Source organism: Odocoileus virginianus, chromosome 3 (assembly GCF_023699985.2).
Source record: "Odocoileus virginianus isolate 20LAN1187 ecotype Illinois chromosome 3, Ovbor_1.2, whole genome shotgun sequence".
Classification (NCBI taxonomy): Eukaryota; Metazoa; Chordata; class Mammalia; order Artiodactyla; family Cervidae; genus Odocoileus; species Odocoileus virginianus.
The window spans coordinates 3,999,914-4,027,887 of record NC_069676.1 but is presented as its reverse complement, the minus strand read 5'-3'; the positions used below and the strand labels follow the sequence as shown (position 1 = coordinate 4,027,887).

Here is a 27,974-nt window from a genome sequence, read left to right as displayed (position 1 = left end):
CCTTCTGCAGAGCAGGCCCCGCCCTACCCCCCGCGATTTGGTCTCCCGAGCCGGCGCGCGCGGTTCCCGTCACTAGCACGCGCGGTGGCGGCGGCGGGAAGATGGCGGAGTCCGGCGGTAGCGGTGGCGCTGGTGGCGGCGGCTTCGGCGCCGGTCCGGGCCCCGAGCGCCCGAGCAGGTGAGACCCAGCCCGCAGGGTGGATCTGCACCTGCCTCAGGGCAAGAGTGGCCTGTGAGGAGTCCTGGGGGTCCTGAGGGGTTCGGGATGGCTTCAACCAGCTCGAGGATCTTTACGGGGGCTGCGGGCTTTAGGTGGCCATGGAGTACTGGGGGGACTGAGGGCTATTCATGGGGCATTTGATGGCGGCTTGGGGGCCCCGGGACCTCCAGGCGTCTGCATAATGTCCTTAGGGGCCAGAGAGGGCTTTGAGGGACATGGAGATCTGAAGGGAATCCCAGGGGTTCCTGATTGTGATATGGCCATGAGTAACTGAGGATGCCAAGAGGTCTGGGAGGCAGGGAGGTCCTGAGTAGGGGCCATAGGCAATCTTGCAGTTGTTGAGGCTGTCCTGCGGACTCTGAAGAGGGGACTGGGGGAGCTTGGAGGGCTGAGGCCCAGGGCTTCCTGGAGGGTGCTGAAGGACCCTGAGGTTTCTAAGGGTGGTCCTGAGAATGTGCTGAGGGGATATGGGGGGTGTGAGGACTGTGGAAGGTTGGGAATAGGAGGCTCAAATGAACCTGAGGGCCTGAAAGAGACCCAAGGGACCTGGGAGAATCTGAAAGTGGAAGCTGGTGGTCCCAGTGAGTTCTGATGGGCAGGGAGGGGTCTGGGGATTCTGGAAATCCTAAGGGGCTTTAGTGGGTCTTGGGAAGTCTGAGGATGGTTTAAAAGGCTGAAGGTTAAAAAAAAAAAATACATGAGGAGGGTCCATCTTGGGGCTCCTCCCTCTAATCCTCTTGGGGTGTAAATTCCCACTCCCTAGGGCAAAGAACTTGAAGCAAGATCTTGCCCTCAGATCATGGTGGAAGAATTCACCCCTTTTGGTCTGAGAGAGGCCCCCTTTATCTTTGGCCAAGTCCTAAGAATGATTGTTTGAACCCCAGAATTGGCGTAGCAATTGAAGGTGTTTAAATGCATTGTTCTGGGTTCTCAGAGGGAAAAAACACCTGTGTTACAATGCAAGACCTTCTTCTGTCTTCCCATTGCCCAAGGCCAGCATGGTCTAGATCTCTTCATCCAGGCCCACCAGGACAGCCTGCTACCATTGGCTGGCAGAGCAAGTAATTTGGCCTTTTTCTCACTTGTGAGCTTATGAGAGCAAATAATTTAAGCCAACGTGATAAATGATAAAGTGGTCATTACTGGTGTGTTACAGTAATGTTACAGAGTCAGTCCTCGTTGTGGGGACCTGGGTGCTTGAGTTCGGCTTTAGAGGCCTGTAATGGGGAGCAGGGAGAATTCAGTAGATTTGGGAAGACATTCTGGGGGGTCAAGTGGATAGGACTTGGTGACCAGCAGGAGGTGGCATGTAATGGACCGATAAGAGGTAACATTGAACCCTAGTGCTTGCTTTGGGCCCTGAGTAGGGATAACCTGGGGCGAGAGCAAGGTATAATTAGTTGCATGCTGTACAATTCACTCATTTTACCTGAACAGCTCTTTGAGTTTTAATAAATTTATAGAATTATATACCCATTCACACAATCCAAGTTTTCAGAACGTGTCCATCACCACAATTAATTCCTTCAAGCCCCTTGCAGTCAATCCTTCTCCCAACCCTGGCCCCAGGTACACTCTGATCTGCTGTCACTCTGTAGTTTTGTCTTTTTAGAAATTTTATATGAATGGAATCATGTAACATGTGACTTCTTGTGTCTGGCTTCTGTCCCCTAGCAGAATATTTTTGAAGTTTCATATGTGTTGTCACAAGTATCAGAAATTCATCCTTTTTCACTGCTTCCTAGTATTCCATTGTATTGATGGACATAAATTGTTCATTTATTGGCTGATGAACATTTGAGTGGCTTCTATTTTGACAATTGCAAATAAAGTTGTGGTGGACATCTGGGTATGCATCTTTGTGTGGAAATATACATTCTTTTTAAAATTTTCTTAAAAACATTTATTTTTATTTATTTGACTATGCTGGGTCTTAGTTGCGGCATATGGGATATTTTAGTTGTGACATGTGGGATATAGTTCCCTGATCAGGGATGGAAGCCAGGCTCCTTGCCTTGAGTGGAGTCTTAGCCCGTGGACCACCAGCAAAGTCCCTGTGTGAACATACATTTTCATCCTCTAGGAGTGGAATGTCTGGGTCCTATGGTAGGTACAGGTTTAAGTATTTTTTTTCTTGTTTTTTTCAAGGTAAAATGGGTCTTTTATTTATTTGTTCTTAAACTTATAAACCAACCAGTCAGACTAGGACTATTATTGTCATGGTGTGGCAAAATACAAAACATCTTTCCACAAATACTAGAGTGATGGACAAATAGGAGTTGTAATAAAACAGAGGAAAAGCAGCAGAGGAAATCAATGAAGCCCATTGTGGTGTAGCCCTTTACCTTAACAACTGAGGTTCTTAACAAGCAGGGCCTTCGTATCCTAGAAAAATGTAAGAAATAGTTCATCATGTCTTTGTACTTTTGCTTCCTATTTTGAGATTAGATTAAAAAATATGGAATGCTTCACAAATTTGAGTGTCGTCTTTGTTCAGGGGCCATGTTAATTTCAATACTGTTCCAATTTTAGTACATGTGTTACCAAAGCAAGCTCTTGTAGGTTTAATCTAAGGAACTGCCAGGGTGTTTTCCAGAGTGGCTGCACCCTAACTCTGTTCCTACCAGCAATGTGCAAGAGTTCCAGTTGCTCCCCAACACCTGATGTAGCCAGTCTTTAATTATAGCCATTCTAAGTGTATGTTGGTATCTAATTTTGGATTTTTTTTGCATACCCTTATTAACTCATGATGGACATCTTTTCATGGTCTCAGTGGCCACTCAGGTCTTTGGTGAAGTGTCTTTTCCAATCTTTTGTTCATTTTTTACTTGGCTTGTCTTCTTGACTTGACTTTTTTTCGTGTTCTGGAAACAAGTTCTTTATCAGATATACTGTTTGCAACTGTTGTCTCCCAGCCTGTAGCTTGTCTTTTTGTTTTTTAATGGTATCTCTCATGGGGCAAAAGTTTACTATCTTGAGGAGGTCTCCTTTATCTCATTCATTATGGATCTTGTTTCTAGTTTCATATCTAAGATATTTTTTCTAAACGGAGGCATTTTCTTTCTTTCTTTCTTTTTTTTTTAAATTATTTGTTTGGCTGCACTGGGTCACAGTTGCAGCATGTGGAATCATCGATCTTTCGTTGTGGCCACAGGATCTTTTGGTCAAACCGGGCCTCCTGCATGGGGAGTGAGTGTCATAGCCACTGGACCACCAGGGAAGTCCTGGAGGCATTTTCTTTTTTTTTTGCATTTTCTTTTTTAAAACACTTATTTATTTAATTTTGGATGTGAAGGAACCTTCTGGCTTAGTTGCTCTGTGGCATGTGGCATCTTAGTTCCCTGCCCAGGGACTGAACCCAAACCCCCTGTGTTGGAAGGCAGAGTCTTAGCCCCTGGACCACCAGGGAAGTCCCCTGGAGGCATTTTATTAAAAGATATTTCCCTCATCTCTGAGATATTCATTTGCCTCCTACCCTCCATCCCAATGAAGTCTGTTGTCTTGAGCAGCTGATGTGGGGAGGGCCTCATCCCTTAGATGCTCGTGTGGGAAAAGGGTAAGAATCCCTCATATGGTGAGATGGAGCATACAGAAAGGAGATCAGAACTGGAGAGAGATTGTAGCACACAAGATTCTCCCAAGGATCCTTCTGAGATGTAGAGGCCCTTGTAGGTTGGTCATTTATTCGTTTCTTCATTTATTCCAAACCAACCATACCAGTACATGACCTGCCTATACCTCATTCGTCTTCATCCTTCCATTATAAGATTGTGGCCTCTTAGAGGCACCTGCCTGACGCCCTGAGCTCAACTAGCCCCAGGAACACTTTTTCTGGTCACCTTGTTGTGTTGGCTTTTTGGGGTAAAATTTATATAACATAAAACTCACCAATTTAAAGTGTACCATTCAGTGGTATCCAGCCTATTCACAGTGTTGTGCAAACATCACCTCTGTCTAGTTCTAGAACATCTCCATCAGCTGAAAAGGACAGCTTTTTCCCGTTAGCAGTCACCCCTTCCCCTCCCCCAGCCCCTGATGACTACGCGTCTACTTTCTGTCTCGATAAAGTTCCCTGTTTTATAAAAAGAACAATACCATATGTGACCTTCAGCGTCTTTGACTCCACAGAATGTTTTCACAGTTCATTCACAAGGTCATATGTATAAGTCCTTCATTTCTTTTTATGACTGCATAACATTCCATTGTGTGGACATACCACATTTTGTTTATCCAGTTACCAGCTGAAGGACGTCTGGGTTGGTCTCACCTCTCGGCTGGTCTGGATAATGCTGCTGTGCGCATGCACGCACAGGTCTCTGTCTGAGCACCTGTGTTCCCTTCTCTGAGGGCGTGTCCCAGGAGTGGAATCCTGGGTGCTATGGCCGCTGTGTGTCCTGGAACGTGCACTCGCCACCTGACACTGCTTGGTGTGCTAGTGGAGTCTCCCTGAAGGTGGAGAACATGGCTGTCTCATGCACTCTTGGTCTTGTATGCCTGGAGCATGGGCAGCCCAGAGGAAGGGAATGTTCAAAAAATATGGTTGGGAGGGAGGGATAGGGAGGGAGGAATGGATGAATGAATGGAGTGTGGAAAAGCTCTCTAGGGCTTGCAGTCTGGCTTGTTGGAAGTCCCTTCTAGGTGGTCACATCCGTCCCTTGTCTTCTTGGGGAGACTTGTGGGGCTGCCAAGGACTCGGGGGAGGCTGGCCCTGTCTGTGAGGATGGTTGGTTTCCCAACCTTCCAGGTGGTGCCTGCATCTGCCGTGTTGTCCCATGAAGGGTTTTGTCATTTGGCCAGGGGTGGGGGCGGTTCCTGTCTTTCCCTTAGCGCTTCCAACAGTCCCACAACTCGGAGAACTGTCCTTAGGAGTGATGGTGTTTCCCCCCCACCCAACAACACCCCCAGCATTACATAACTTGTTTGTTCCAAGTTCACTTTTCTGCAACCAGTGGGGAGGAAAAAGAAAGAGAAAAGCTTATTCTCTTTCCTTCCTATCTCGAGGGATCAACAAAAAACCCATTGCCTAGTAGAGATGGTTGTTAGTGCCCAAGCTGAGCCTCCAAGATGGACAAAGCGTGGCTGCCTTAGCTGGGGGCTTGCTGAGGGGAGGTGGGATCCTAGCTTCAAGGCTCTGTCACACCAAAGATCCTTGTTCTGTAGCAGCCCCCCTCCCAGCTCCACCTCAGGCCCGTGACGGGGGTCTAGACTCCTAGCGAGAAAGGAGGTTTGTGGGGTATTGCGAGAAGGAGGGGGAACTCTCCTGGGAGTTGAACCTTTGCAACTAAAATTCCATTGCTATGAGGTACCTGGCCGGCTCATTCAGGAGGAGCCTTCTCGCCACAGAGGCTCTTCAGATGCTGGGCCTTTGGCATTCCTCTTTCCTCAGCCCATCTTTCCTACAGGTGTCTGGATGGGGCCCAGTCTCACTGATTCACATCGTTTCTAGGGGACGAGGCAGAAGTGTCTGGTTGAGGGCTGTTCCAGCCACAGGTGTTTCCCTGGGAAGTCATACCTTGGACACCGTGTGTGTGAAAGATTGGAGGATGATTTGGCCTTCTGAGAAAGTTCTTGTTCCTTTGGCCTCGCCATCTTTTCAGCTGAGAGGGAGAGGCAGGAGTCTGACCCTTCAGAGACAGGGGCTCCTAGGAGTTCTGGGCGATGTGTCAGCATCAGGCACCTCATGAGACCCACATGCTTGTTGCATGCCTTGGGCATGTCTGTAACCCGCTGGGTGTTGGAACCTTCATCTGGGAAGTGTTCAGAGGGCACCCAGTACATTGCACACGTGTGTGTCAGCGTGGAAGGGCAGTGCCGTCCTGCAGTCCTTATGCAGCTGGCGTTCCGTCCACTGCCCATGCGGCCACGGAGGGGCCCTGGGGCATTTGCCTGGTTGTTTTTAATGAGCCGGTGTGGCAGGTTGGGAAGAGAAAGCTGGTCTCTTAGTCTAGGCTGCCACACAGAATGTTGTAGACTGGGTGGCTTATAAACAGCAGAGATTTATTTCTCAAAGTTCTGGAGGCCGAGAAGTCCAAGATCAAGGTGCCGACAGATTTGGTGTCTGGAGAAGCCACTTCCTGGTTCATAGACAGTTTCCTTGCTGCGTCCTCACATAGTAGAAGGCTATTAGTATAAGGGCACTAATCCCATTCATGAGGGCCCCATACTCATGACTTAATTAATCAACCCCCAAAGGCCCTGCCTTCTGACACCATCACATCAGAGAATAGGCCTCAATGTGGGTTTCAGTCTTTGGTAGTGGGCTCGAGCAGCTTGAAGGACACTGGTAGCTTCACTCGGTGGCCACTGGCAGGGCCAGTGGGAGAACGGAGCGTGTCGAGTCTGAGCTGCGTGCAGATGGCACCACGCGAGCCTGGCCCCTGGAAGCAGAGCGTGGGGCCTGAGCTGGCGGGTCCTGGCAGAGGACGAGGTTGGGGCAGTTGGGTCTGGGGCGAGGGAGGGAGTGCAGAGCTGGAGGTGCTCAGGGCCGGCCACGCGTTCAGCCCGGCATCTGGGAGTGAGGCGCCCCTTTCCTCACCTTCTGTCCGGCAGGGTCCCTTGAGCTCACGATGTGAAATAGCTCTGAACACTGCACACTTCACCCCGAATTGTGCAGCCTGATTATCTCACAGCTGGACCGCTTCCAGCCAGTAGCTGCAGCCCCCAGGGGACAGCCTTCTTGTTGTTGGCCATGCTTATGGGGTAGGAAGCTTTTATTAGCCTCCGCTATCATTGTGCCGTCTCTAGGGAGCGGGCTCAGTATGTCATCCCACTTTCCTTAACTGGTTATTTTTTATTACTGATCCTCATGGGAGAGCTCAGTGAGGCCAGGTCGCAGGTTTGTTCCCGTCTCCCCCTCCCACTTTAAAGCGGGGCTTCTCTGCACTCCTGCCCTGTGCTCTTTGGGCATATTTCAGACTTGGGGTTGAAGGCCCTGGAGAAGGGAGCGGGGAGGGCAGCTTCCCGGCACGCCCAGTTCCTTTCTCTTGTGGACAGCACTCAGCACTCATCTGACACCTTTTTGTTCTGACGGCAGTCGTCACCTGTCTCCTATGTCCCTACTGCTTTGTGTGGTGTTGGGCGTATGGGGCCCCTGGATAGAGGGGGTAGGCCCGTGTGGGTTGCTTACACCCCAGCACGTGGAGCTTGTGGGCCATCATTTCCCCACGGTTGCCATAAATGATCCCAAGGCCGAGTTGGAGATCCCTGTCTTCTCCAGAAGGTTCTGGGAACCCCCTTACAAATGAGGTTGACCAGAGGCTCAAGATTAGGGCCTTCAGCTTGGGGGAAGGGAGGCTCCGGAGGTGGACTGTTTCCTGCGTACAGGCTAGTGGCGTGTGTAGATTCTAATGGTGGAGGAGCCTGGCTTTTTAGGGATCCTGAGGGCAGAGAGGAACTGGAGAGGGTGAGAGGGAGGAGGGGGAGACAGAGGGATGGGCGTAGGGTTTGGGTGAGGGGGCGCCTGGGTCAGATTCATGTTCTGGAAGGATCCTTCTGGCGGGAGATGAACGAGTTTGGGCCAAGGTGGGAGGCCATGGGGATGGCGAGTTGTGAATGCGTTTGGGGAAGATTCAAGGTGAAACTTGTGTGACATGCTGACCCATGGTGGCAGCCAGGCGGGGCCCACCAGTTCTCAGGCTTCTGCCATGGACCAGAGAGTGAATGCTGAGGGGTACCCCTCAGGCAGGAGGCGAGGCCCCACTCGGCTTAAGAGTCTCTGCTGTCTGAGAGCAACCAGAGGAGGCCAGGAGCAGACAGACATCTGGCCTGGAGGGCTCAAGGTCCCCCCTCTCTCCTGGAAAGTCCTCACGCCTCTCCTTGCTCAAGGGCCTCTGCTCTCCCAACAACCAGGACCTGGTTCTTGCCAGTTCGGTTCCCACCCCCACTCTGACCCCCTCCTCAAGAGCACTCAGCACGCACACACTGATTTGCTCTGTCTTCCTTTAATCTGCTGGCACATGGTGCCGTTTCCACCTTTGAGCTGCATCTCGTTCCGGCCCTCTCCTCGTCCTGCCCCGAGCCGTTTCCACCTTTGAGCCGCATCTCGTTCCGGCCCTCTCCTCGTCCTGCCCCGAGCCGCCCCTGCCTGTCCCCCTCCTGTTGCTGTCCCCTGACTCCCGCTGGTGGCGGCCTCCCAAGGCTGGCATCAGACTGGGCTGCTCGCTTGCCTGACAGCTGCCAGGGGCATCCTAACTGCCAGAACAACGTCAGAACAAAGTCCGCTTCTCCACGTGAGCCCCTTGGCCCCTGCCACTGCCCCCCAGACTTCCAGAGCTTGCGTCTCCAGCAGCACACTGGCGCCCCCCTGGCCTTTGACTCCACCCTCCTTTGGCTGGAGTGACCCGTCCCAGAGCTTTGCGCAGCTCCAAGGTTGCCTCCTTGGGGCCTGGCCACTCTGTCCGCCTCTGTCCTCTGACCCATGCTCCTGGTCCATTCTGTGTTCTCAAGGATCCGTGTCCCCTGGGCTGTGCGCTCCCTGAGGGCAGGGCTTCATGGTGGAGGCTGATACAACGTAGCAGGTATTCTCCCCAGTCTGCGATGGATTTGCCAGAGGAGCTGGCCTGATTGAAGATTTCTGGAACAGCCCTCCCCAGCCGGCTGAGCCAGGGTCGCCCTGCTTCTCCTGATTTGCGTTCACGCAGGAATGCTGTTCAGGTGCTCGGTCGTGTCCGACTCTGCGACCCCATGGACTGCAGCAGGCCGGGCTTCCCTGTCCTCCAGTGTCCCCCGAGGTTTGCTCAGACTCATGTGCGTTGGGTTGGTGATGCCATGGTTCAGGGAGAGAAACAGGGACTCAGGGGCGTGTGGTCAGGGAATCCGCCTCCAGTAGGGAGCCGCCAGCGGGCAGTACCCTGTGCGGGCGCTTTGTGAGTTCACGGCCAGCCTCACAGCGATGCGCGAAGACGAGAAAACGTCCCGCTGCTCTCCGTGTCCAGCTGCCTGCAGGGGGAAGTGGGGGGGCTGGGGCCCTCCTCCTCCTCCGCCTGTGGTAGCCGCTCCACAGCTGTGCAGACGGCTCTTAACACTTGTTAACCCCGAGTCTCCAGTCCCTTCCTCCTCCCCCGCCCTCCCTGTCTCCCTCCAGAGAGGGCTGCTCAGGACGCTCACAGCTCATCCTCCCATGGCCAGGAGAGCGTTTCCCTAACATTCCTCTGCGGAGTGGGTTTTGGGGCGCATCCAGGGTGATTTCAGACCCCTCGCCGAGCAGCCCAGCCGTTGAGCTCTTCCCGTGGACCACCTCGCTGCACGCTGAAAATATTGTGATTCGGGAGGAAGTAACCGGCACCTGGGGGGAATCACAGACCTTTCCTGTGAGGGAAGCGGCTTCCGGAATTGAACACACTCGGCCTGGAGGAAATCTTGAGGGGTGGACCCCTGGGCTTTTAAAGGCCTCAAGGGGGGGTCACCCGAGGATCGAGCACTGAAGACTTTTCTTTCGCCACAACTGCAAAATTCCACAGGGGTCAAAGACAGACGGGATCTGAGCGGGGCTGGGCTGGGCTGGGCTGGATATCCGGAGAGCTTGCCTCTCAAAGGGATGTTAGAATTTGAAACAGTCTGCTGGAGGAAGCGGGAGCGGGCAGACATGGTCACCCGGAATCTCCCACAACCAGAGCCGAGAGTGGGGCGTTCTCCAAAATAGGGGTTTTGGGGGGCGGTGACAAAGTGCCCATGAAGCAGCAGGCATGTGGGGGGCCCCACTGTAGACCGAGGCAGGCTCCACTCTACAAACTTCCAGGACTGTTGTTAAAAGCCGTTCCTGTGCTTGCCATGGTGGAGTCTGGTCCCGGAGGACTTCTCGTGGCCTCTTTTCTCCCCGCTGCTGTCATGCCAGGGGTAATGGCAGCCCCTGCGCCCGTAAGGCAGGGAGGCTGGGAACACACAAATATTCATGCTCCACGGGAGTCACTTGCAGAAACTCTGAGTGGTGTTTTCCCTGCTGAGGCTGATGGCATTGGCTGCCCTGCAGCTCCAGCCTTAGGCATGCTTTCAGCATTTTAGCATTTAGAGCTGCTGAACTTTCACAGTAGGGGGTACGGGGAGCTTGCTGACCTTGGCTGTGTCCTTCCAGGCAGGCGGGGCTCAGGCTGTCTGTCTGGTCACCACTTACTGGCTGGCAGATCCAGGCATCCTCGCCTCCACCCCCAGGGCAGGAAGGCTGTGAGCGCGGCAGGGAGCGGTGGTAGCTGAAGTGTTGACCCCACAGTGGTTTTTCCAGAGGCTCGTCTGGAGTTCGAGCCCCGGCTTTGAAACTTCTGACATCAAAGGCCCCCGTTGGTTCCAGGAGCCAAAAACTCAGCTCGCTGCCTTCGGTTAAAAAATAAAAGCTCCTCATTCACATAAACAGTAAGTTCAGGGAGAATTCCAGTTTTAGGTACATTAAATGCAGGGCTCAGATGATCCCCCTGCAATCTGTCTCCCGTCTCTCAGCTCTCTGACTTCCGTCCTGCTTGGGCAAGGCGACCTCATCTTGCTTCCCAGCATCCTGGCAACCCCGGGGGCAGACGAGCTTCCTGGTGGCTGCAGCAGAAGTCCCGGGCAGGCTCTGCTTGGGTCAGGTGGGTCACAACCCCTCTCCTGGGACCAGGCTGGGGCCTGGGAGGCTCTGGTTGGCCAGGCTGGCTTGTGAGTCTCCCTTTTCAGCTGAGGGGTGGGTCTCCTTATCCTTACCACTGGGGCTGAGAGTGAAGGAGGAAAACAGGGGTCCCGTATTAGAAGAAGGAAGGGATATTGGCACTCTCCCCCCACAAATAAAGATATTCATGATTGGCCCCTTTTGTTGCCTAACTTTATGCTGCTATTAGAAGATCCTTGCTGAGCCAGACCGGTATCTTTGTCTGTATATGGCCTGATATCACTGGGCATGAGCTTATGCTATTTGGCAGAACCGTCCCTTTCAGAGCCTCAACACCTGCCCTGCCAGGGGAGGCAGCTGGGCTGGGCCCTGAGATGCTGGAATTGTCAATGCTGGAATCTCACAGGATTTCCCAGCAGTGTTCTGAGGCCAGGCAGTCTTGTGCCTACTTGCCTGATTTGGAGTGAAGGGGTTGTGCTCATCCACGTGGCCACATCTCCAGGCCCAGTGCAGCAGGGATAATGTGGGGCTGGTGGGGGACTTGCTGGGACCAGCCTCTTGTCAATGGGTGGGAACAAAACAAGCGAAGCTTCAGCCCGAGGTCTGCTTATTAGCCACCTCTCCGCCCCTAGCATGGGGCCCTGGCTGAGCTCTGAGGGGTCATGGAGGCTGGGGGAGCCCTGCCCAGGCCGTGAGGGCGAGGAAAGCCTTGGGGGAGGCCTACTTTGGGAGGCTCCCTACTTTGGGAGGGTAGGTGCTGGGGGAGGCGGCAGACTGGTGGGCTGGAGAGTACAGCGTGGGGGGGAGTGGTGGCGGGGACGGACAGAGCTGGCTGTTTGCTCAGGGAAAAGCATGAGCAAAGTGTGGAGGTGAGACCTCCCAGAGAGAAGCCTGCTGAGGTCTTCCTGGCTGAGCCCAGTCAAGGATAACATACGCAGTCCCAGGAGTTGGACCAGGAGGTTGAGTGGAGGGGATAACAGCAGGTATATGCGACAGGCAGAGATGGGAGTCAGGTCCCGCCACCACTGCCACCTAGCAGCCGTCTACCTGCCCCCTTACCCAGGCATCATCAGTCCGTCCATCCGTCTCTCCACCTAGCCAGCCTTCCACCCACCCACCCTTCCCTCCACTCATCCCTCCAACCATCCATCCATCTGCTCATTCGTCTAGTTAATCTGCCACGTCCCTCATTATCTATCATCCATCTACCCCTCTGTCCATCCATCCATCCACGCCCTCAGCCATCTGGCCATCTAATCAACAGGCATGACCGAGCTCTGAACACATGCTGGGCACGGCGCCAGGTGCTGGAACACCTCAGGAGACCAAGCCCACCCTGCCCTGCCCGTTGAGACTCCTGACTCAGCCTGGAGGAGACAGACAGACTGGAAACAGATGGATGGTTTACTGGATGGTGTGATGGGCAGGCAAGACAAAGAGAGCTGGGTTGGAGGGTCAGAGTGCTGTGCGGGCTTGGGTGGGGCTTTCCTATGGTGACCTGGCAGAATGGGGCTCCCCCTCATAACAGCTGGAGAGTTAAGAGGCTCGTCCACCCCCTGGCCCCGGCTGCCACTGCGGAGCCATGTCCTGCCCTCCTTGGTGCCCAGCTTCCCATGCGCCTCCTGGCCCAGCCTCCCTGCTGAGTGGCCCCTGCTCTCCCAGCCTCAGTCTCCGATCTGCACCATGGAAATGACCAGGGGGCCATCCACCCGGGGCTGCACAGAGGCTGACACTGACCTCCCACATGCTATGTGGCCTTGGGTGGGTGCCTGAGCCTCTCTGTGCCTCAGTGTCCCTATCTGTGGTGGCCATCGTGGTGGACCTCTCTCCAGGCTGCCCACCAAGAGGTGAGCTGGGAGCCAGGTCGGCACCGCTCCAGCCCACAGTCCTGCATAGAGTGGGTGCTTCCCTGCCAGGATGGGGAGGGAGGGGTGGTGGTATCTTGTAGGCTGGGCGCTTGCTGCTGGTGAGGAAAGGTGGGGTGGTCTGTGTGTCGTCTGTCCGCCTTCCTAGCCTTGAGAAGTTGCTGAAGTTGCGCAGGTCTGGGATTGGGGAAATGTTGCCCACAGGGTCCTTTTGTCCATCAGAAGTGGCCAGCCGCCACGCAGCCTGGGCTCCCTGTGACACCACTGAGAGGCTGGGGTGAGGCCAGAGGGCCTGAGCAGGAGGCACAGCTGGGCCTGGGGGGCCCTGGACGCACCGTGGCCCCTGAGCAAAGCGTGGAGAGCTGCAGGGAGTCTAGGTCGGGAAGCGATGAACTTGAACGTCAGTGTCGCCTTCTGCTGGTGGCAGCACCCGTGCCTGCAGGGTTCTCAGCCGTCCTCCAGTGAGTTCTGGGGCGTGGAGGAGCCCACGCAGTGTGTCCCTGTCACGGAAGGGTAGGATGACGGCGCCGACAGCGTGGTTCCACTCAGCCTGGAGCAGAGCCAGCACCGAGCGAGGCCATCTGGCGCCGGGCTCTGCGCGCGGGACCTTGGGTGGGGGGTCTCGCGAGGCTGGCCCCCCACCTCTGCTCCCAGCCCCTAGGAATTTGCCTCTTTTTACCTGTCTGGGTCTTCGGGAGGAGTCGTGATGGTTCTTTTGCAGTGGACGTAGGTTCTAGAACCTGTCTGCCTGCCCAGCCACCGGCTCGACCCCCAGCCTTCCCGGCTGTCACATGAGGGCCCTCAAGGGTCACCAGGCCCAGCTGCCCGCAGGTTGACTGGTTGCCTGCTGCCCACACTCCCAAGCAGCGCCTCTTTGCTGTCGCCTCAGCACTGTCCTGCAGGCGTGGGCGGGGAGGAGCCGCGGACAGACGTGGCAGGGGTGGCCCTGCACGGTGATGCCTGGAAGACGAGGTGGGCAGGTGTGGCCTGGCAGTGCTTCGCGGGGCTCAGGGCGAGCGTCTCTGTGGGTGCCGTGCGCCCAGGCTGAGCTCCAGGTGTGTCCACGGCCTGACTCTTGGAGGAGGCAGAACAGGTGGGAAGGCTGGCCCACCTGGCCTCCCGCAGGGTGTACAGATCTGCCTTGGCACTGGGTATCCTGATTGAAACTACAGCGGAAGATGTAGGAAATAACAAGCATGATGACTGGGAGGGAGAAATAAACAACTTAACTGCTGATGCTGTGGAGAGCACCCAGGCTTAGGGGCACATGGGGTCTTGGGCCCTGGCCAGGTTTTCTTTCTCCCTGGATCTCTGTCCCCCCACCGTCTCTCTCAGCAGTCTGGCGTCCTGGCCTGCTGGGATGCTGTTGTCAGAAGCGTCATCTGCTCCTGGGTTCTCCACTTGTCCACCCTGCAGCCCTGCTGCTTGGTCCGGTGCCCAGAGAGCCTGGGGCTCCAGCTCTGCCAGAGGACCGCAGGCTGCCCCTTACTGTGGGCCTGCGGCTGCCTGGGGGTGAGGCGGGCGGAGCCGGCCTGGGGCGAGTGGTCCCAGGAGGGAGGGTGCTGACGTTAGCGTGGGGGCCGCAGGCCAGCCCGAGCATCTAGAGCTGCTGCCAGGTGCCAAAACATGGTGACTCCATCCTTTGGGCTGGGAGTACAGGACCCAGAGCTGTGAAATATTGTGGTAACCACAGCAACAGCGGCTTGGGGGTGGCTGCCTTTGGGGGCCGTGTGGGACCCTGGCTCAGACGCACCTTTTATCTGTGGAGCTGCGACCGCAAGGGTCAGCACAGTGGCCTCGGCCGAGTCAGCAGCTGCAGAGGGGCAGGAAGTGGGAGCAGCCTGCGGGTGCGGGTTGGGGGGCACTCTGGGCCTCAGTTTCACCATCGTGAAGAGGACACTTGCCACAGTGCCCTCCTGGGCTGTGCCCCACATGTGCTCTGTCAATGAGCCTACAGTGTGAGGAGTCAAGCCGGCGGGAGGAGCGAGCCGGAGAGGCTTCCAGTGAGCTTGGGCAGGAGGCCGGGGTGGTGGAGGGAGACAGGCCAGAGAGCGGCAGGCGGCGGCCGGGGCGTCTGCGTGCGCAGCCCAGCCCGCCCCAGCCCCCGTCCCCTTCTCTGGGCCTCTGTCCCCCATCGCTGGTCTCTCTCTCTGGGCCTCTGTCCCCCATCTCTGGTCTCTCTCTCTGGGCCTCTGTCCCCCATCCCTGGTCTCTCTCTGGGCCTCTGTCCCCCATCTCTGGTCTCTCTCTCTGGGCCTCTGTCCCCAATCGCTGGTCTCTCTCTCTGGGCCTCTGTCCCCCATCCCTGGTCTTTCTCTCTGGGCCTCTGTCCCCCATCGCTGGTCTCTCTCTCTGGGCCTCTGTCCCCCATCGCTGGTCTCTCTCTCTGGGCCTCTGTCCCCCATCGCTGGTCTCTCTCTCTGGGCCTCTGTCCCCAATCGCTGGTCTCTCTCTCTGGGCCTCTGTCCCCCATCCCTGGTCTTTCTCTCTGGGCCTCTGTCCCCCATCCCTGGTCTCTCTCTCTGGGCCTCTGTCCCCAATCGCTGGTCTCTCTCTCTGGGCCTCTGTCCCCCATCCCTGGTCTCTCTCTCTGGGCCTCTGTCCCCCATCCCTGGTCTCTCTCTCTGGGCCTCTGTCCCCCATCCCTGGTCTTTCTCTCTGGGCCTCTGTCCCCCATCTCTGGTCTCTCTCTCTGGGCCTCTGTCCCCCATCCCTGGTCTCTCTCTGGGCCTCTGTCCCCCATCCCTGGTCTCTCTCTCTGGGCCTCTGTCCCCCATCCCTGGTCTCTCTCTCTGGGCCTCTGTCCCCCATCGCTGGTCTCTCTCTGGGCCTCTGTCCCCCATCCCTGGTCTCTCTCTCTGGGCCTCTGTCCCCCATCCCTGGTCTCTCTCTCTGGGCCTCTGTCCCCCATCGCTGGTCTCTCTCTCTGGGCCTCTGTCCCCCATCCCTGGTCTCTCTCTCTGGGCCTCTGTCCCCCATCCCTGGTCTCTCTGTCTCTCTCTCTCTGAGTTTCTCTCTCTCTTTCTCTGGTCTCTCTCTCTCTCTGTTCTCTCTCGGCCTGTCTCCCCATCTCTGGGTCTCTCTTTCTCTCTCTCTGAGTCTCTATCTCTCTCTGGGCCTCTGTCCCCCCATCTCTGGGTGTCTCTCTGGTCTATCTCTCTCTGGGCCTCTGTCCCCCCATCTCTGGGTGTCTCTCTCTCTTTACATCTCTGACTCCCTCTCTGGTCTCTGTCTCTGTCTGTGTCTCTGACTCCCTCTCGGGGTCTCTGGCCCCCTCTGTCCCCCCGAGTGCAGCGTCTTCCTGCTGCTGTACCCAGGACCCCGGGCGGAGTGGCCTGGAGCTCCCTGGTACTGCGTCGGCCGGGGCGGGAGCCAACCAGCTGTGCTGCGCTGCTGCGCTCCATCGAGCCACATGGACAATAAAACCAAAATTGGCTTTGAAAGTGGAAGTGCTCTCCGTTTTGAGGGGAAGTGAGGGAATTTGCATGTCAGAACACTATGTTAAAGGGGCAATACCGTTAGACTCTGTTCTGGCCTGAGTTTTGGGCTCCATGTGGGGGTGGGAAAGGATTTTACAAAACCCCAAAGAAATGTTTCCATGAAATTCTTTCTTGTTCTTGCCTCTTCTCTCTCTCTCTCTCTTTTTTTTTTTTTTGGACATTCCAATGAAAAGAACTTTCCGGGGCTTCAGATCTCTCCTGTGAGCTTGGGAAACCGATCGTGGAGACCAGGCCCAGCAGGCGGGCGAGGGCAGGAGGTGGGGAGCGCCCACCCTGCCAAGCGCTGCTCCTCACCGCCCCGAGGGGCCCGTCACTGTTCACACGGCCCCGCAGCTCCCACGGCCGCCCCTCACTAGGCCATTCTGCTTTGGACTTGGGTCCCCTCAAAGCAGGTTCTGAGGCAATGGCTCGAGCCCATGGTGTATTTTGGGGTGTTGACCTCATGAACAACTAAGGGGGCAGGAAGGAGCCCATGCAGGGGGCGCCAGGCAGGATCTGTGACGGTGCGGGCAGTGGGCTCGGCCGGCTGGGGAGGCCTTGGGGGTCCTGCCACGGGGTCCCCGGGTGGGCTTTTCCTCCGCAGTCCCACCAACCGTCAGCCCCTGTGCAGGGACACTCAGGTGGGCAGCTGCCCTGTCCCCGTGTCACGCGTGGGCCTGCGCGGGCCCGAGGGCGCCCGATGACAGTGCCGGGGAGACACAGCGCGAGGGCTGGGGTGGGGACAGCTGGGGGCATGCCCTCCGTGGCCAGACCCAGGCCGAGGGTGCAGCCGGGGTGGCCTGCAGAGACGCCCTGACCCGGCTGCTGACGCACTGGCTCCGATGACTCAGCGCGGGCGACCGTGGCTCGGGCGGCTGTCTGGAGGCTCGGACCAGCTCAAGGCCTGCCGCCGCCGCCTTCCTGGGGGCCGTGGCCCCGCCTCACCGCCGCCCCCTGTCTGGGCCGGCCTGAGTAACGGGCCTTCCCTTAGTCATCGGGCCGGGCTGCGGCCCTCCCTCCTCCGGCTGCCCACCTCCGCCCAGACTCGCCTGCCTGTCTGTCCAGGCCGGCTGCCTCTCCCCCTCCCCGAACTCCCCAGAGGCCGCGAGGTGTGTGTGTGGGGGTAGATGTCAGGGCTTCAGAGACAGTTGTCCCATTTCTGAGACGGGAGGAGGAAAACAGCCTCCCGAGGTGCGGGCGCCTTGCTGGCGGCACCGGGAGGCGGGCCTGGCGCGGGTGAGGCATGCGCAGAAAGGGGCTGCTGCCTACCCACTTGGCGCAACTAGGCTCCACGCCCTGTCAGCGGCAGTGCTCTGGGCTCGGTGGGGGTTTTCTGGGCCGGGGTGTCCTAAATCCCACACTGTTGTTGTTTAGTTGCTCAGTTATGTCCGACTCTGCAACCCCATGGACTGTAGCCCGCCAGGCTTCTCTATCCATGGGAATTCCCAGGCAAGAATACCGGAGTGGGCTGCCATTTCCTTCTCCAGGAGATCTTCCTGACCCAGGGATCAAACCTGCATCTTCTATATTGGCAGGCGGATTCTTTACCTCTGAATCACCAGGGAAGCCCTATAGGAGCTTTTTAACCTCAGAGTATGCATGGCCTCCGTGCTCAGCTGGAGGCCGGGCCTTTGTGCCCTCTTAAAGGGTGTTTAGTTTGTTTCCCATCTCCAGCTCCCAGAAATGGTATTTGGTGAATGTCCTCACACGTCTCTCAACTTGCACAAGTAAATGTATCTCAGAAAAATCCTGGAAGCAGACTTGTTAGGTTGAGAAGATGAGCCATTTGAATTTTGCTAGGTCTCTCAAACTGCCTTCCTGGGGGTTGTCCCATTTCAAACTCCCTTTGGGAATAGACAAGAGTGTCTGCTGCCAGATGGCCTGCCTGATGACTGAGGGATGAAGCCAGTCCTTTGGCAAGCACACTTTTCTTATCATAAGTGAAGTTGACTCTTAGGTTCCTCCAGCCAGATATGCTTCCTTTCCTATGAACCATCAGCCCACAACTTTTGTACATCCTTCTGTGACATTGCTGGCTTTGTATTGATTTCTTGGTGCTCTTTATATATGAAGGACCACAGTAAATATATGTGGGACCAAGCAGCCCCAGGATGAAGTTACCTCAGGTGTGAGATCTTTTTTGTGGTGAAAACATGTATGGATGTACCAGTGCCCAGGGCTCAGTGGAAGCACAGGAAATCCTCCCACCTTGCCTCACACTCTCAGAGGAACTTCGAAGAAAAAACTAAGGCCAGCTAAAAGCAAAATGGCAAAGGCTGGGTAGTGGAATTGTAAAAATGTGTGAGGCGAGGTGTCTATGGAGAGGCCAGCCAGGCTTGGTTGGCACCTGCCATGAGCCAGCGCTCTGTGGGTGGTTCCAAGCTTCATGTTCCCAAGCACTTGGCCCCATTCAAAGGCAGGTGGGCGGCTTGTAGGGGTGGTGGCAGGGTGCAGCCCCCCATTGGGCCTGGCCAGCCCAAAGTGAAACTGGGGAAAATAGGGAGTCTGCCGTCCCTCATTTCCTGGGAGGTGATGGGGGCCCGGGAGCCTCATGGCAGTCCTGTGACATCTGCTTCCTCTGCCCTGTTTGAAAGCTGAGAAAATCAAGGCTCAGAGGACCGAGGAACATTCCTGAGTCACGTGGCTGGCAGACAGCAGGGCGGCCTCGGAGTCCTGCCCTCCGTGCCTCGCTCCAGGTGCCAGAGCCTGGAGGGGTGAATGCCGCGGTGCAGCCCAGGCAGCTTTCAGAGCGAGTCTGGCTGAGACGGGTCTCCAGGCTTTGGGTCCTGGCCCAGCCCTCCAGACACTCTGCTCAGGGCCAGGCTCCAGGTTCGGATGACTCTAGGAGGTCCTGGTGATGCAGGTGGCATGCTGGTGCCGTCTGCGTGTCACTTTTCACACCTGCAGCCCCTGCTGTGCACATTGAGTGGCATCTGTGGAGAGTGGCTCTGCCGTCCCTGGGGCTACCCAGACCAGCCGAGTCTATGTCTACAGTCTTAACACCGTCCCTGGTTCGAGGTAGGCCTCTGTTCCACGCCGGGGCCCCGGGAGGGAGGGTCCCTCCAGCTGTCCCTGATCCGAGGCCGCTGTGCTGCGCTGGGAAGATGGGGGCGCCTGGCCCCAGGCAGGAGGGGGCCCGTTGCGGGCTGCAAGGTGACTCTGCACAGGGATGGCCCTTGATGGAAGCCGGGCTATAGGGCCAACACCCAGGATGCTACCAAGCCCCTCTGCTCCCAGGGAGAGGCTGGGCATCCCTGTCTAACCTCAGGGGTGGCAGAGCTGGGAGAAGGAGAAGCTGGGGACATCCCCACTTTCTGGCCTCTGCCCCTCTCTGTTCCCAGCTCCTATTCCCTCCCACGGGACACTGACAGGCCAGTTCTGCATAATTTGACCATGTTGGGTCCCCGTTTCCCTGACCGTGTGTCTGGCGAGGGCCAGCTGCTCTGTCTCATTCATACTGTGTCCTCCCACCCTAGGGAGGGGGCCGTGGGGCTGACAGAGAGCCCGGAGGAGCTCGGGATGGACCCGAGCACCTCACGGATACTTGGAGGCTCTTGTGGGACACAGTGTTGGCTCTGATGGTCCAGAGGCACATTGTGGAGTGTTGGTGAGAGGACATGGTGAGACCCTGTCCCTGGAGATGTCCTGGCCAGGGGATGGGTGCAGTTTGAGGTCCTCTGAACCCCGAGGATCTGTGATCTTCAGAACGGGGGTCACTCGGGGGTCTCGGAAACCACGAAGGGTGGCCTGGATGCAGCAGCACGGGGGAGGGTGGGGGGCGTGTGAGGAGGCCGTCCAGTCCCTTCAGCCAGGCTGGAGACTGAGGCTCCTCCTGGGTCCTTTTCCTTCCCTCCTTCCACGGTGTGCACACCCAGCCTCCAACACAGACCCGGTGTCTGGTTCCCGGCACCGCTGGCCCCTAACGTCACCAGCACAGGTGCTCTGAGTCACATGCGTTCCTGCCTCTGGGGACAGGACGCTTTACACTTGTGCAGGTGGCATCCCCCTGGCACATCCCCACACCTTCGGAATCCTGAGCACCTTGCAGGTCTGTGGGTAGCGCCCATTGATTTAGTTCACCTCCTTTCGTGAGGCTTCTAGAAGGGCCACTGAGGTGGGCAGCCTATGCGAGTTGGGGACTTCCTGTCGGCAGCAACTGAGTGCCGTGTGCTCGTCATCTGCTCTTTGACCCTGGTTGTGTTTGGGGAGCTGGTGGGCAGTGGGAGCCGGGAAGCCTTCTTTCTCCTCCGCATTCTTGGAAAGACCAGTGCCCACATTCCTGGCCCTCATTTGTGGGCAGGCGTCCGTCCCAGGAATGGGAAAGCAAGTTCCAGCCATGGGGAGCGAGCAGAGGACTGGGGAGGCTGGCCTTTGCTTGGGGGGCGGGCCCTGGGAGAGTCCTGGGAAGGTTACTGACTCCATGGAGGCTGAAGGGCGTTGTGCCTTTCTTTCTTTTTTGTAAGTTTGGAGATTTTAAAAATAGGTATGTATTTATTTGACTGTGCCAGATCTTAGTTGCGGCGTGCAGGATCTCTGGTCTTCCTTGCAGCACACAACACGTCAACTTCTAGTTGTGGCATGCAGGCTCTGCTTCCCTGACCAGGGATCAAACGTGGGCCTCTGCATCGCGAGCATGAAGCCTTAGCCAGGGAAGTCCAGGCATTGTCCCTTTCGGTTGCATTCGGAGGATGAAGTGATACATTTAGGGCCTCCTAAACTCTTATTTATTTTTTTACTTTAGTGTTGTTGTTTAGTTGCTAAATTGTGTCTGACTCTTTTGAGACTCCGTGGACGGTAGCCCTCCAGGCGCCTCTGTCCATGGGATTTCCCAGGCAGGGATACTGGAGTGGGTTGCCATTTCCTTCTCCATAAACTCTTCATTTATTGATGCATTTCTGCAAAAGCTTTCCAAGAGGAAATAGCAAAGGGGACAGTGGCCAGGAGGTAGGGGGTGAAGGGGAGTGAGTGGGAACCATAGGGACTGAGCCACAGAGGACCTCGTGTACTGTGAGGCCCTGAAGGTCCTGGCTGTTTTCACACAGGGCCTGAGAAGGCTCCAAGGACCTTGAGTTTTGTTCTGTTTTTTGGGGTGAAGTTCACATAACATAAAATTCACTATTTTAAAGTGTATAATTCAGTGGCATTTAGTGCTTTTACAGTGTTGTGCAACCGTCGTGTCTTTCTGGTTCCAGAACATTTTCATCACCCCAAAGGGAACCCTGGGTGGGCAGTCACTCCACACCCTCCACTCCCAGCCCCTGGCAACCACTGATCTGCTTTCTGTCTGTGGATTTCTGGACATTTCATATAAATGGAATCATGCAACATGCGACCTTTTGTGTCTGGCTTCTTTCACTTAGCCTGAGCTCTTCAAGTTTCTTCCCTTTTGTAGCCTGAGGCAGCTTCATTCTTTGTCACGACCGAGTAGTGTTTCATTATATGCATACACCACATTTCGTTTATCCATTCATCCACTGGTGGGCATTTGGGTTGTGGCCACCCCTCTCCTTTTCAAAACTTTATTTTTATTATAAGACAGCCTTTGTCTTGTGCATCCTCATTTTGATGGGATGTGCCAGAATGTGTCTTCCTTCTCCCATCCCCCCAGCAAGCTGCCCCCACAGGTAAATCCATCTTCTGGAGGGCAGTTATGCTTGGTTTTATGGCTTCTTTATATTGGCCCCAGGGTGACAGGAAGATCCCATGCAACCTCCTGTTTCCTTGCCTCGGGTTCATCCTTCTGTGTCCTCCTACAGCCCTGGGGCCATGAGGTTGGGGCGCCCCAGTTGGTCCAGTGATCAGAACTCCATGCTCCCGCTGGAGGGGGCCCGAGTTTGATCCCTGGTCCGAGCAGGCCAATGGCTACAGGAAGCAGATTAGTGGTGACTAGGGGCTGGGGGAGGGGGTTGGGGAGGTGACTGGTAATGGGTACGGGTCTCCTTTCGCCTTGCTGATAGACGTGATGGTTGAATAACTTTGTGAGTGGATTTTACGCCACTGAATTGTATACTGCAAAATGACGAATGATGTGTGAGCCTCAGCTCAGTTAAATCAGAAAGGAAAGGGTGTGTGGGAGCCCCTGTGGGTCTTGCACGATACCTCGCCTGTCTCACAGGCGACACATGGAGTCTGCGCGTGCCTCCGCTGCCAAGGCCAGCCCGCGGGCAGGTGGCACTCACCACTGGGACCCAGGTCCGGCTTCCGCTTCGGGGACGGGCTCTGGCAACTTCACCTCCACCCAGGGCCGCTTCCTGCCAAGCCTGCTCAGGGCCCCTGGGTGGAGAGCAGATGGCGCCCCGGCCTCTCAGCTGCCTGCCCACCTCTGCTCCCCCACAGCATGGCTGACAAGAACGGGGCCCTCAAGTGCACCTTCTCGGCCCCTGGCCACAGCACCAGCCTCCTGCAGGGCCTCGCTGCGCTCCGTGCCCAGGGCCAGCTCCTGGACGTCGTGCTCACCGTCAACCGAGAGACCTTCCACGCGCACAAGGTAGTCCTGGCCGCCTGCAGCGACTACTTCAGGTGCGCGCGCGGGCCCCGGGGTGGAGTGGGCGGCACCGCCCGTCCAAGAGGGACGATCCCAGGGCTGTGCCTCCAGTTGCGTCCAGCCCAGGATGGCTTTGAGGGAAAGGCCGAGGTTTGCTCATTTCTGGGTTTAGAGAGAAGCCAAATGTCCAGTAAGCCCGCAGGTTTTTCCAGGTTTGCTGCTTATTCAAACTTGGGGGACATAGAGCAGACAAGCCGAGCGTGCCTGGGGCAGAGGTGGGAGCCCGCTTAGCAGCTTCTGCCCTGCGGAGGGGGCAGGGCGCCTCTGGGTTTCATTCTGTCTTTCTTTGATACCCGCTTGTGCCTAATGCTGTTCTGGGCCTTGGGAATTTGGCGGTGATCAGCAGGCATGAATCCTGCCCTTGCGAGCCTGTGTGCAGGCTGGGGGTGGAAGGTATGCCTAGTCGGCAGCCCTTGAGGGTTCCGGGGTCCATCCAAGACACCGTGTTATGAGCGAGGCCTTGCTGGGTGTCCGGGTCTCTCTGCCCCAAAGACTCTTTCCTGAAAATCTGGCCTGGGCAGGGGACTGAGGGTCCCACCCAACCATTCTCACCCGTGGGAAGCTGTCACAGCTCGGGAACAATCTCCCTCATTCCCTTAGTGACCAGCTGGTCAGCTTCCTCCTGCCAATTGAGAGAGCTGGGGTGCCGCCTGGGGGTGGTTCTAAAGCCCACTTTGCCGGCTGTCTCTGAGTCCCAGCCCATGTGCCCACCCTGGGCCTCACAGTCCTTGAAACTGGGGTGCCTTGCCTGGTGCGCCCCCTGGCTGCCCGCCTCATGGGCTCAGAGAGGCCGTTCTGGGGAGCTGGAGCAGCCAAGCCATCTGGGGCGCCGCTTCTATTTTTATTCTGGATTTGGGGACGGGCGGGCCGGCCGAGCCAGAAATGCCCTTTAAAGGCTCCTCTGCGCTGGCACTGCAGTCGGAGAGGCCTTAAAAGGCAACGCTCCCTCCCATCGCCGTGATCACTTCTGCCTTCGATGGGCTGATGGGACTCGTGGGGACAAGAAGAAGCGGGTTCTGGGGGCTGGTGGAGCGCTGCTGCCAAGGTTGGGCAGTGGTTGGTTGGTGGTGCCCCGGCTGCCCCCAGCTCGGCTATCCCTGCTCCGGGCCTGAGCTGGGCCCACCCAGCGGGTGACTCGGGGATGCAGTTCCGCCAGGCGGTGTCTGAAGTTCTCCCCTCAGGTGGCTGTCACAGATGTGTGCTGATGGGAGCTGTAACTCTGATGAGATGCCAGCTTGTCCCATGAAAGGACCCTGCCACTCTCCATCTTCTAGAACTTGCCAGGAGCCCTAAGCAGGCACTGAGGTTCTTACCCCTCTTCCTGGTAGGGGACCCTCCAGAGCCTTGGGGGGCTGGGACCCAGGGCCCGTGTGTCTCACCAGCACTCACGTGAACACTGCTTCTCGGAGCAGGAGGGCGTGGCTGACAGAGCCGGGGTCACTTGCTGCTGGGGGCGCTCACAATGGACTGGTGTTCCTTTAGGCCATTCTCAGGGGGCTTCCCTGACCACCTAGGCCTCTGGAGATGGCAGGGACCCTAGCAGAACTTCCTGGGGACCTTCACCCCTCTCCAACCCCTGTGACAATGACCCAAGACCCAGGCTGGGGAAGGTGGAGCCACCTGCCCCGGTGGGGGGCCAGGCTGTCTGTGAGCTGTGGTGCATGGTGCCCTTGGGGGGCCTGCTTTGTCTCCTGAACTTGCCACAGGTGAGGTCTTCCAGGGCTGGGTGTTAAGGTGGGGCAGAGGAACTTGTCCTCATTCAGTTCAGTCACTCAGTCGTGTCCGACTCTTTGCAACCCCATGGACTGCAGCACGCCAGGGTTCCCTGTCCATCATCAACTCCCAGAGCTTGTTCAAACTCAGGTCCATCGAGTCGGTGATGCCATCCAACCATCTCATCCTCTGTCATCCCCTTCTCCTGCCCTCAATCTTTCCCAGCATCAGGGTCTTTTCCAATGAGTCAGTTCTTTGCATCAGGTGGCCAAAGTATTGGAGTTTCAGCTTCAGCATCAGTCCTTCCAATGAAAGTCCTGTCATCAGAGTCAAAGCCAAACCCAAGATTTGGTCTCCTCTTGCAGAACTGCACCCAGCCCGCAGCATGCAGCCCTTGGCCTTCACCCTCTAAGCCTGTTGGGCCCCAGCACTGCTGACTTCTGGGTTAGGCTGGGCAGGGCCCCTCGTGGGGAGCTGCTGTTTGTAGGAAGATACATGGCTAGGGTGCAAATTAAAAATCTTTCTTTTCCTTTCTGTGTGTCTTTGATGAACATCCGGCCTGCTTTCCCCTGACTGGTCATGCCCTGCCGGCAGTGTCCAAGGGGTGGGGGGCCAGGCCTTCCCGGGCAGCCACAAGGCCCCTGAGCCCCCACGCTGTGTTTCTGACCTTCAGGGCCATGTTCACGGGTGGCATGCGGGAGGCGAGCCAGGACATCATTGAGCTGAAGGGTGTGTCAGCCCGCGGCCTGAGGCACATCATCGACTTCGCCTACAGCGCCGAGGTGACTCTGGACCTGGACTGTGTGCAGGACGTGCTGGGTGCCGCCGTGTTCCTGCAGATGCTGCCCGTGGTGGAGCTGTGCGAGGAGTTCCTCAAGGCCGCCATGAGCGTCGAGACCTGCCTGCACATCGGACACATGGCCACCACCTTCAGCCTGGCCTCGCTGAAGGAATCAGTGGACGCCTTCACCTTCCGGCACTTCCTGCAGATAGCCGAGGAGGAGGACTTCCTGCACCTGCCGCTCGAGCGCCTGGTCTTTTTCCTGCAGAGCAACCGGCTGCAGAGCTGCGCCGAGATCGACCTGTTCCGGGCGGCCGTGCGCTGGCTGCAGCACGACCCAGCCCGGCGCCTGCGTGCCAGCCACGTGCTCTGCCACATCCGCTTCCCGCTCATGCGGTCCTCGGACCTGGTGGACAGCGTGCAGACGCTGGACATCATGGTGGAGGATGTGCTGTGCCGCCAGTACCTGCTGGAGGCTTTCAACTACCAGGTGCTCCCCTTTCGGCAGCACGAGATGCAGTCGTCGCGCACCGCCGTGCGCTCAGACGTGCCCTCGCTGGTGGCCTTCGGCGGCACCCCGTATACCGACAGCGACCGTTCCGTCAGCAGCAAGGTGTACCAGCTGCCCGAGCCGGGCGCCCGCCACTTCCGGGAGCTGACGGAGATGGAGGTGGGCTGCAGCCACACGTGCGTGGCGGTGCTGGACAACTTCGTGTATGTGGCCGGGGGCCAGCACCTGCAGTACCGCAGTGGCGAGGGTGCCGTGGACGCCTGCTACCGCTACGACCCCCACCTCAACCGCTGGCTGCGCCTGCAGGCCATGCAGGAGAGCCGCATCCAGTTCCAGCTGAACGTGCTGTGCGGCATGGTGTATGCCACGGGCGGCCGCAACCGGGCCGGCAGCCTGGCCTCGGTGGAGCGGTACTGCCCGCGGCGCAACGAGTGGGGCTATGCCTGCTCGCTCAAGCGCCGCACGTGGGGCCACGCGGGCGCCGTGGCGGGGGGCCGCCTGTACATCTCGGGCGGCTATGGCATCTCGGTGGAGGACAAGAAGGCCCTGCACTGCTACGACCCCGAGGCTGACCAGTGGGAGTTCAAGGCGCCCATGAGCGAGCCCCGAGTGCTCCACGCCATGGTGGGTGCCGGCGGCCGCATCTACGCTCTCGGCGGCCGCATGGACCACGTGGACCGCTGCTTTGACGTGCTGGCCGTGGAGTACTACGTGCCCGAGACGGACCAGTGGACCAGCGTCACCCCCATGCGGGCCGGCCAGTCCGAGGCTGGCTGCTGCCTGCTGGACAGGAAGATCTACATTGTCGGGGGCTACAACTGGCGCCTCAACAACGTGACGGGCATCGTGCAGGTGTACAACACCGAGACGGACGAGTGGGAGCGCGACCTGCACTTTCCCGAGTCCTTTGCCGGCATCGCCTGTGCCCCCGTGCTGCTGCCCCGGGCCGGGGCCCGCAGGTAGCTCCCCGGACCCCAGTCACCGGCTTGGCCGCCTGCTGTTTCCGCCAGGGGCTTGGTGGGCGCATGTCCCAGCAGAGAACTGGGACGCCCCACCCCTGGGCTGGCCTCCTGGGGCCTGCGCGTGGCTACGGCACCCCCTGCGCCCCTGCTTCCTTCCTGAAGCAGACTGTGGCCCCACACCCTCGGGGAGAGCCTGCCAGCAGCAAGGCTGATGTGCTGCGGCAGTCGGCTCACACCGAGGCGGTTCCCTCGCCCACCTCGTGTCCTCACGGGCGCGTGGGCGGAGGGGTCTCCTTCAGAGCGTGTGGCTTTGTCTCCTCTCTCTGCTCCCTCTGCCTGGGGGTCTGAGACATTCAGAGTGAACTCATTTTGATCCTCCAATTCCCCCCCACCCCTTCTGAGTTGCATGTGTCTTTTTTAAAAAAATGCACCCCAGATCTTTGTGACACACAGGAGCAGGAGAGGCGGCTGGGAGCTGCCTGACTCGGGGCGGCCAGAAGGGCATGTTTCTGCCTCCCCAGTGAGCCCGAGCTGCTGAGTCGGAGGGGACCAATGCTCATCTCCATTCCTGACCTGGGTCCTGGCACCTTCAGGGTGTGCGATTGTCTGCTTTCAGCATGGAAAAACACAGCCACCTCCCAGAGATGGTCCTTAGGGGCCTTAGGCCTTCTGTTTGGCTCTGGGTGACGGGTAGGGCCGTAACAAGAACGGGACTGAGGCTCCTTGTCCCCGGCCCTGTCCCACGAATGGACGGGGACACTGGCTTCAGAATCTCACAGCACATCTGCACCCCACAGGCCTGTCCCGAGGTTTCATTTCTGCCCCTTCTAGCCCTCTGCTCCCCAGCCCCGCCTCGTGAGCAGGCTGACGTGCCGTCGGGCCTGTGCCCACTCGGTGCGGGAAGTCAGGCTGCTCCCTGCAAGGGACTTGCGGCATCTGTGGCCACGTTTGCTCTGGAGTCTAAACCTCAAAACCTTTTTTTTTGTTTGGTTTTCTTTTGCTTTTTCTTAAGAGGCCAGCACCGCTGTCTTATAAACGAGATTTGTACCCTCGGGGCAACTTAAAGTGTCTCTTCTGCTGCTAATGGACGATTGATGTCGCGTCTCTGTGACCCTCGCACCATGTGAAGAATTAACCTCAGACCTTAGCAGACGTCGTCGCCTATTTTCCTTATATTTAATAAAAATGTTATGGTAAAAAGATGGAGTGGGCCCAGTGCTGAGCTTGTGGGGCATGATGGCTCGCAGATTGCTCATGCCCTTGCACGTCTGGGGGCTCCTCTCCCCCCCCTCCCCCTTTTCCAGCCTTGCAGAGGAGCAGGACCAG

The 27,974-nt window shown here is 57.4% G+C and overlaps 1 protein-coding gene and 1 pseudogene across 4 annotated transcripts; one reads left to right on the top strand and one right to left on the bottom strand.

Moving 5' to 3' along the window:
- Positions 1–42: 42 nt before the first annotated feature.
- KLHL26 (kelch like family member 26) lies at positions 43–27,848 on the top strand. 4 transcript variants are annotated; one of them, XM_020884531.2, is made up of 4 exons: positions 43–178; positions 22,474–22,656; positions 25,068–26,645; positions 27,661–27,848. In XM_020884531.2, exons 1-4 carry the CDS (start codon positions 102–104, stop codon positions 27,710–27,712), a joined length of 1,890 nt encoding a protein of 629 aa, XP_020740190.1. In that variant the 5' UTR covers positions 43–101; the 3' UTR covers positions 27,713–27,848. The 4 variants fall into 4 exon arrangements, with proteins under 4 accessions (XP_020740190.1, XP_070317616.1, XP_020740191.1 ...); XM_070461515.1 differs by lacking the exon at positions 22,474–22,656; XM_020884532.2 differs by having other exon boundaries at positions 44–178; positions 25,068–27,848.
- LOC139034535 (U6 spliceosomal RNA) lies at positions 2,673–2,772 on the bottom strand (annotated as a pseudogene).
- Positions 27,849–27,974: the final 126 nt, after the last annotated feature.

Coding starts and splice junctions, on each gene's coding strand:
- KLHL26 (XM_020884531.2), top strand. CDS start 102: ATGGCGGAGTCCGGCGGTAGCGGTGGCGCTGGTGGCGGCGGCTTCGGC. Junction 179..22,473: donor GGCCCCGAGCGCCCGAGCAG/GTGAGACCCAGC, acceptor GCTCCCCCACAG/CATGGCTGACAAGAACGGGG. Junction 22,657..25,067: donor GCCTGCAGCGACTACTTCAG/GTGCGCGCGCGG, acceptor TCTGACCTTCAG/GGCCATGTTCACGGGTGGCA.